This window comes from Bidens hawaiensis, unplaced genomic scaffold, assembly GCF_021521415.1.
Source record: "Bidens hawaiensis isolate Kalapana, Puna unplaced genomic scaffold, B.hawaiensis_p1.1 tig00069585_1, whole genome shotgun sequence".
Classification (NCBI taxonomy): domain Eukaryota; kingdom Viridiplantae; phylum Streptophyta; class Magnoliopsida; order Asterales; family Asteraceae; genus Bidens; species Bidens hawaiensis.
Window position 1 is genome coordinate 6,592 of NW_027502269.1, and position 9,329 is coordinate 15,920.

At 35.2% G+C, this 9,329-nt stretch overlaps 1 protein-coding gene across 1 annotated transcript; it reads left to right on the forward strand.

Moving 5' to 3' along the window:
* Positions 1–624: 624 nt before the first annotated feature.
* On the forward strand, positions 625–5,423 carry LOC143605469 (ATP-dependent Clp protease ATP-binding subunit ClpA homolog CD4B, chloroplastic). Its single transcript, XM_077081567.1, has 10 exons — positions 625–730; positions 1,702–2,284; positions 2,390–2,505; positions 2,604–2,726; positions 2,814–2,999; positions 3,095–3,310; positions 3,396–3,613; positions 3,694–3,769; positions 3,851–3,940; positions 4,040–5,423. Exons 2-10 carry the CDS (start codon positions 1,720–1,722, stop codon positions 5,219–5,221), a joined length of 2,772 nt encoding a protein of 923 aa, XP_076937682.1. The 5' UTR covers positions 625–730; positions 1,702–1,719; the 3' UTR covers positions 5,222–5,423.
* The last annotated feature ends 3,906 nt before the right edge of the window (positions 5,424–9,329 follow it).

Consider the following 9,329-nt stretch of genomic DNA (forward strand, 5'->3'; position numbering starts at 1 on the left):
AAGTTGTTTGAGTGAATTTAACCCGGTCACATAAAATTAGTTCGATGTAAGTGTCTTATTTTCATCAAAACTTCTTTTTTTTTTTAAAAAAAAAATAGAAACACATTTTGAATTTTCTTCTAAAAGTTAGCTAACATTTAAAACAACTTATTTATTTATTTATTTTACAACAATTTCTAACAAATTAAACAACAATTCCTTCTTGTTGGTATCTTCCTTCCGAGTGCGGAGAAAATGCTTTTTCGGTGTTTTGTTTGTTATTTATAAAAAGTTTTACCGTTCGAAAAATAAAATTAACACTCCAAAACTCACCATTACCACATCTCATTTCTTGGGTTAATTTTAACCACGAATAACAATAATAAGTTAATAACCAAATATCTTGGATATTTTTCTCTCTTATCCATCAACACCACCAAACCATCCAACGGTCCGTGAGAGACCACATCCTCACCGGCCACGTCACACTAGCAATCCAAGTGATTATATTATCCTCATATTATTATTGCACCGTATGAAGTTTCTGAACCGGATTGAATTGCGTGCGTGTACAAATAATAATCAATACCTTCTTTGCCTCTTGTTGTTTCACTTTACTATTAAAATTAAACAAACAAGATATTATTATCATTATTATTGTAGATTACAGATTCAATTCAATCCAATTCACCTCATCTCTTCTTCAATCCGGCTAACTGTTGCCGGTTAATTGGAATCTTATTCGTGTTAGGTACAGAATTATTTACACCTAAATTATTCGTTTTATGTAATTTTACGTATGCGTTTGTATACGTTAGGGTTTCGATTTCAATTTCTGTTAAGTATGCGTTCATAATATTCATTTTGTTGAAATTGATTGCGTTTTCGTTGAATTTTAATTGTTATCGAAGAAGATGTAATCGTTGATAACCTAGCGGTATATTAGTGTTTGATTCTAACTTTCTATTAATTACGAGTTGTATGTGATCGTGTGGATGCTTAATATTATGTTGATATGATACTTGTATTATTGGTGAGTTGTTTCGGTTAGGTATTAGTACATTAAAGGTGAAATTATAAGGTGTTTGAAAGAGGAAAGTATTCATTTCGACGGTTAATTGTTTTGTTGAGTTATCTTATGGTGTTGTAGTTTGTGATTAAAGTGTGGCGGCAAGTGCTAACCTGCACGTTAGTGCGCTATCTTATGCATTGTTGATATTAAACACTTGTCATGAAGGGAAATATATTGCTATAGTTGGATGCTTGTTAGAGTTACTAAAGAAAATTTATTTTCGTAAGTGAACTCGTAATGTGTTAATGCTGACAGGCTTTTAAAAAAGTTGTTTGAAAGAGGAAAGTATTCATTTCGACGTTTAATTCTGGATTTTGTTTGTTTTCTTATGCCACGAATTATCTTGAGTTATCCTATGGTCTTGTAGTTTGTGATTGAAATGTAACGATAAGTGCTTACCTGCATGTTGGTGTGTTACCTTATGCATTAATAAACAGTCATTATGAAGAGAAATATATTGCTATAGTTGGAAGCTTGTTTTAGAGTTACTAAAGGAACATTATTTTCATAGTTTTGAGGCTTGAGCACATTACCAGAGTTATGTTATATTGAACATCATCAGATTTTCGTGCGAAGTTAGTACTAGAAGCTTATGTTTGGATTCTAATATCTATTCTTCTGAATATTATAGAAATCTGTTGTTTTTGCAGAATTCTCTGGCTGCAATCATGGCAGGGGCTTTGGTGCAATCTACCAGCTTTCCTTCAGCAGTTTCAAGTGAAAGCAAGATCCGTTCAAAGCGATCTGGTAATGCAAAACGAGCAGTCAAGATGATGTGTGGCCTACAACCTCCATCAATGAGGGTGAGAACCTTTTCTGGTTTGCGGGGAGCTAATGCTTTAGACAACTTGGTCCAAAGAGGCCAAGATTTCCACTCAAAAGTTGCAGCTGCCACTTCAGTTAGAAAAGCAAAGCCTTCTAGAGTTGTACCAAAAGCCATGTTTGAACGTTTCACTGAAAAGGCTATTAAAGTAATTATGCTTGCACAAGAGGAAGCGAGAAGGCTTGGCCACAATTTTGTGGGTACAGAGCAGATCTTATTAGGTCTTATTGGTGAGGGCACTGGTATTGCAGCAAAGGTCCTGAAGTCAATGGGGATTAATTTGAAAGATGCACGTGTTGAGGTGGAAAAGATTATTGGTAGGGGTAGTGGATTTGTTGCTGTTGAGATTCCATTTACTCCTCGTGCCAAACGTGTATTGGAACTCTCATTAGAAGAGGCCCGACAACTCGGTAATTCCCTTGTCCAAACATTTCATATGTTTTTGTGTATCTAAATCGAATCTTCGTAAATTAAAAAATTTGGCTAACGTATTTTACCATGGATTATTGTTTCAGGTCATAATTATATTGGATCAGAGCATTTGCTTCTTGGTTTGCTTCGTGAGGGTGAAGGTGTAGCAGCTCGTGTCCTTGAGAATCTAGGTGCAGACCCGAATAACATTCGCACACAGGTGAATTATCTCCATTATATACTCATCTATACTCCATTTTTTAATTTCATTCATCAATATTCATGCTTTATTATGTTTTAATCAACCGTTTTGAGTAGGTTATCAGAATGGTTGGTGAGAGTGCAGAAGCTGTGGGTGCAGGAGTTGGTGGTGGGACCTCTGGTAACAAGATGCCAACACTGGAGGAATATGGTACTAACTTAACAAAGCTAGCAGAAGAGGTAGCTACTGTCATGTTATCTTTAGTTATGTACCTTTAAGCTTTTTTTTTTTTGGTTTTTTTACCGTTAGTTTCCTTTATTATGTAGGGTAAGCTGGATCCAGTTGTTGGAAGGCAGCCACAAATTGAGAGAGTTACTCAAATTCTTGGACGTCGTACCAAAAACAACCCCTGTTTAATTGGAGAACCAGGTGTTGGAAAGACTGCTATTGCAGAAGGTCTTGCACAAAGAATTGCTAATGGTGATGTTCCAGAAACAATTGAGGGGAAGAAAGTGAGTTGCAATTTGCAAACACACTTGTTTGGTTTTTTGTTGTCTTATTTTTTCCAAAATAACATTGTTTGTGATTTATGGTCCTGTTTTTTCAGGTTATAACTCTGGATATGGGTCTACTTGTTGCTGGCACAAAGTACCGTGGAGAGTTTGAAGAGAGACTAAAGAAACTAATGGAGGAAATTAAGCAAAGTGATGAAATTATTCTCTTTATTGATGAGGTTCATACTTTAATTGGAGCAGGAGCTGCAGAGGGAGCTATTGACGCTGCTAACATCTTGAAACCTGCGCTTGCTCGTGGTGAATTACAGGTAAGTGAAACCTTAAACCTTAAAGATGACATCATCAATTGCACATGATGATTAAAAATGCTGACTTGACTATCAATTGGTGCAGTGTATTGGGGCGACAACCCTTGATGAGTACAGAAAGCATATTGAGAAGGACCCAGCACTAGAGAGACGGTTCCAGCCCGTAAAGGTGCCCGAGCCCACAGTTGATGAAACCATACAGATTCTAAGGGGGCTTCGTGAAAGATATGAAATTCACCACAAACTTCGTTACACTGATGATGCACTTGTAGCTGCTGCCCAACTCTCATATCAGTACATAAGGTATACAAATTTTTTATTTGTTTCTGATTATCATCTTATAATGGTGATACACGTATCTGATGATTTATCTAAACCTGTAGTGACCGTTTTCTGCCTGATAAAGCTATTGATTTAATCGATGAAGCCGGTTCTCGTGTTAGACTTCGTCATGCACAAGTACGTATATGTTTTGTATATCTTTATTTTGTTTTCTTTACTTTAATCAGCCATTAATTATGATCTATGTATCCTTTTCAGCTTCCAGAAGAAGCTAAAGAGCTTGAGAAAGAACTTAGGCAGATAACAAAAGAAAAGAATGAAGCAGTTCGTGGCCAAGACTTCGAAAAGGTACTTGATAAGTCAACCAAGTTTGAACGGGTCAAAACCCGTTTGACCCGTTATTTCTGTACAATTGATATACTAAGATTATTATTCTACTCTTGACAGGCTGGCGAGTTGCGTGATAGGGAAATGGATCTTAAAACTCAAATATCCGCTCTTGTGGACAAGAACAAAGAGATGAGCAAAGCCGAGACTGAGGCAGGAGAGGAGGGTCCCACTGTAACCGAAGCCGACATTCAGCACATCGTATCATCATGGACAGGCATACCAGTGGAAAAAGTTTCAACAGACGAATCGGATCGTCTCCTCAAAATGGAAGAAACACTCCACACACGTATCATCGGTCAAGACGAAGCGGTGAAAGCCATCAGCCGAGCCATCCGTCGTGCTCGTGTTGGCCTCAAAAACCCCAACCGTCCCATTGCTAGTTTCATCTTCTCAGGACCCACTGGTGTCGGTAAATCCGAACTCGCGAAAGCCTTAGCCGCTTACTACTTTGGCTCAGAAGAAGCCATGATCCGGCTCGACATGAGTGAGTTTATGGAACGACACACCGTGTCAAAACTAATCGGTTCACCTCCTGGTTATGTCGGTTACACCGAAGGTGGTCAGTTAACCGAGGCGGTCCGCCGCCGCCCTTACACCGTGGTCCTATTCGACGAAATCGAAAAGGCTCACCCTGATGTGTTCAACATGATGCTTCAAATCCTTGAAGATGGGCGGTTGACTGACAGCAAAGGACGAACCGTTGACTTTAAAAACACGCTTCTGATCATGACTTCAAACGTCGGTAGCAGTGTGATCGAAAAAGGTGGGCGGAGAATCGGGTTTGACCTCGATTACGACGAGAAAGACAGCAGCTACAACCGAATCAAGAGCCTGGTGACCGAAGAGCTAAAACAATATTTCCGGCCCGAGTTCCTAAACAGATTAGATGAAATGATCGTGTTCCGACAGTTGACCAAACTGGAAGTCAAAGAAATTGCTGACATCATGTTGAAGGAAGTCTTTGAGCGGCTAAAAGGCAAGGAAATAGAACTTCAAGTAACCGAGAGGTTCAGGGACCGTGTGGTGGAGGAAGGCTACAACCCGAGCTATGGTGCACGGCCATTAAGACGGGCGATCATGAGGTTGCTGGAAGACAGCATGGCAGAGAAGATGCTTGCTCGTGACATTAAGGAAGGCGATTCGGTAATCGTGGATGTTGATTCTGATGGTAATGTGACTGTGCTCAACGGTAGCAGTGGCACTCCACCGGAGGCATTGCCGGAGCCGATATCTGTGTAGACAAAGGTTAATCTTTCGGCTTAAGTTATGTATGTTGTTTTTATACTGTGCTGCTTTTTATTAATTGCTTTTCGTATAAGAACATATGACACTGCCTTGTTGAGGTGGTGATGAATTTGCATGCACAGTCCAGCCACGTCACAGGGTCAATAGATGTTGCAGATTTTTTTCTTTTCATAATAAATGATCCTCCTAGAATGTATGTATATCTGCCTTGTTAAGGTTCGTGTTTATGTTAGGATGTTTTATGCTAGTTTACTCATCGATTTATAAAACCGTTTGGTTGTCAATGAGCAACCTGAGTCTAACCAGCATCGACTCGGATTTGAGCCAAAAGTTGACCTTGTATACGACTAATGGCTATCAACTATTCGATTAACGAGAAATGTAACATACAGAGACACTGCTGGTTTAGATGACCAAATGTGAAATGCTGAAAGCAGTAAAAAACTGGCAGCTGTATTCGTATGTTTTAAAATACACAAACATCACACATTTTGTATCTTAACTAGCTAAAAAAGTTATTTATATGTTTGTTTGTCAACTATTGCAAGCTACAATGTTGAATGTCGACAATAATGAGTTGTTTAAGATAGTAATCTATACATTTGTCAACTATTGCAAGCTGCATTGTTGAATGTCGACAATAATGAACTGTTTAAGAAAAGCTATAATTAATGGATTAAAAGTTTGTCAAAAACACACAAATTTGATGTAATATAACTCTCTTTAAACTTACAAAATTACATACTTTTTTAAAATGATAGTTTTTTTCCCTTTTAAGTTATGTTTACCTCATAAAAGGATTTAATTATAAAATAATAGTTTTTTTCTTTTTTTATTTTGTAATGCGTTTCAGTTTTCATACATAATTTGAGATAGGGATAGGCGCAATTGTGTTTTTTTTTTCAATCTTCCAATTTACCATTCACATCACTTGGAATTTTTAATTTTCAGATTTTCTTAGATTGCAATGCATAAAATAAATATAACAGTTAGTAGTATCAAGGACATAATGGCAGGGGCTTAAGTTATTTAATAAAGATGTAAGTTTAATTTTCGAATCACGAGTCTACCCGGGTTTTAATTTTCGAATCAAGAGCCTACCCGGGTTTTAGTTCCACTTTGTGTTACGTCAGGGGTTTTGCTCTTGTACAACGCATGTCAGCCTGACAGTATGGTTTCATGGGAAACGCCCGCATGGGCCCAAATAAGACAACGTAAGTCTGACAAGTGGGGGCAACGGCTCTCACAAGAAAACGGCTCTCACAAGAAAGTCGTCGTTATAAATAAAAGAATAACTAAAAAGAATTGATTATAAAAGGATTATGATATTTCAGTTACATCTTCAATCCAAATCCAACTAATAAGTTCATATAATCATATATATATATATATATATATATAGTACATCGATACTAACGATAAAAAAAATTTCACACTTCTTGAATAGGCACAGTCATGCTCTTCATATAAGTCATCTGTTCTTCACTTTCACTTTGTAACGAACATATCAAATCTTGACTGTATGTTGACTATTTAGGTTAGTGATTGCAAGGCCGTTATTACAAAACCACAATCCGACAGTGAGTACTTCCGAAGAAAATAAACATGCTGCCGATGAGGCTTTTGAGATTGTGTTTTAGTGTGTTAGGAATATAAGAAAAATGAGATGTGTTGACACGTGTGATGAAGGTAGATGAGTGTCAATTTTTTAATGGATTTACGTGGCACAAATGATATCCATGCACTCATACTTCAGGATGTTTTTCTTTAAGAGAGATTAAAAAAAAATAGAACTTTCAAGATACAAATTTACATACTATATCGAAGCTACCTCACAATTCTTTTTGTTTATATATTGACGCCTTTTATAATTTTCGTTATTTTAATTATATAATGTAATGCTTTTATAAAATCATAAATAGCTCGTTATTTTAGTGATTATATGAGTAATGAATGTTAACTTATGTTCTATATAGAGCTCTTGGTTCATCATAAACATGCATGTATTACTCTTTTAATGATTGATTATATGAGTAAAGGTAATAAGGTATATTCTCCTAACAAAACTTTTACTCGTAATTCTAATAATAAGATATTGACACTTGAAAATAAAATTGCAAAAGAGAATACAGAGTTGATCCATCCATTTTATACACACGCATTTACATGTTAATTATCTAATAAATGCATCAATATATCAACCAAATATACTGCTTTTATAAATTGCTGGTTACGAAGAAAACAAGCTTAAAAGTGATATAATTAGCCATTCCCACTATATTGGGATCGTAAAATGGTTTTGGCGTAAAATACGATTTAGTTGTTTAAAAAGAAAAGTTAAACACAAGTCATATGCGAGTTAATATGAAATGGCGTCATCCCATTTTAGTGAGGTGGTAAGGTGGTTTAAGGTGTGAAATAGAAAGTTAGGGGTTCAAACTCCATCATGAACAATATATTTAGTCGTTAAAAAAACATTTAATCTGAAATGGCTTTAAGTATATTATTGTCAACTCTAGGTTGATACTTTAATAATATAATTATATAAAGTTAATTTGAGTTAAGAAAATAGGACGTTTGCTTTCAACCGCCACAAACTCACAATGCCACATTAGACAAATTGGGCTTTCATTGTGAAGTAAACATAAACATATGGGCTGAAATAAAAATGGGCTTGAGACTGGAACTAGAAACGCAATCCAGCAGTTTAATTATGGGGCCGACTGTTCTGGAGTCTTAATTATGTTGTATTGTGGCCTATGCCATTGATTAACTGTAATTCAGTTGGATAATATTAAAGGTGTACATTATCCAGTGGCGGATCCAGACATTTAACTTAGTAGGGGTAAAAAATAATTAATAAAATAAATTACATGAAATTATAAAAACGAACTACATTAAATATAGCAAAACAAAAAACATCTTCATTGCTTAAAAAATATTTCACCATTGTGGTTCCAACGGGTAAAACTAATTCTCCAAATGAACTTGAAATTCATGAAACATCTGCATGTTTGTCTTCTTCGTTTAACACTTAACATCTTTTTAATCGATCATTAAAAGGAAAGAATGAGTACACTTTATAGGATCGGAAGAAATATAGAATATTGAGCTATTTAAAAAACAAAAGCCATAAGGTGTCTTAATTGATTTTTTTATATTTTTTTTTACCAAAATTACCATTACAAAACTTAATATAGTCTCATTAAATTAAATCTCAGTGGGTGACTGACTCCTACTAAGCTTGTCTTCAATCCGACTATGACATTATCTCTATGTAATTTGTCTAACATTTATTTGAAATTGCTAGTTCTTGTTTCTCATTTAGATTCTAATTTATTTAACATTAGTTTACTTCAATCAAACAATATCTTTGGTTCTATTTGTATCATCAGAAAAAATAACGTAATACTAAGTTACTAACAACATGGAACTCGTGGATACAATACCATATTTACCCTTATTATATATGCTGATTAGTTTTTTCAATAGCTTGAGATGTGTATCTATCCAGAAAAAGAAATGATTCGACGATGATATTTGTAGCATGAATAAAAAAGATTTAATACTAAAATCTACTCACATCATATATGTTACGTACATTGATTTGTTATATATTTAAAGAATGAGCAGTTTGTAAAATTCTATTTATATCAAAGTTTAATTTGATCGACAATTAACGGACCTAACAACACACTAATAGATTGCCATATTTAGAAAATAGGTTCTTTATGATGTAAAGATCATAATATATGATAACTTCCATCATTGGCGGCCTACTAAAAGACCACTTTCGGCTTTTATATAAGGGCATGTAGCATGACACCAAGTTATTGAGGATAATATATATAAGTGATTACATTGGTTTAAATAAGATTATAATATCATATCATATGACGATCTAAATGGCATCTTTCAATGATTGTTACTTGTTAGTCCACTTAAGTTTAGATTCAATTTATCTTGGGTCAAAATTCATATACGACTCATTGGACCACATGCTTATAATCATCGATTGGGTATCACTTGCTTCCATTATTTAATGCTTCTATTTTAAATAGTTAGCATAGATGCAACAATTTGATGATTGCAAGTAATCAGA

What these genes read in the sequence shown, in the direction of transcription:
- LOC143605469 (XM_077081567.1), top strand. Translation starts at nt 1,720, where the DNA reads ATGGCAGGGGCTTTGGTGCAATCTACCAGCTTTCCTTCAGCAGTTTCA. An exon ending in CGAATAACATTCGCACACAG is followed by an intron (nt 2,506 to 2,603) that starts GTGAATTATCTC and finishes CGTTTTGAGTAG; the next exon opens with GTTATCAGAATGGTTGGTGA. An exon ending in GTGGCCAAGACTTCGAAAAG is followed by an intron (nt 3,941 to 4,039) that starts GTACTTGATAAG and finishes TACTCTTGACAG; the next exon opens with GCTGGCGAGTTGCGTGATAG.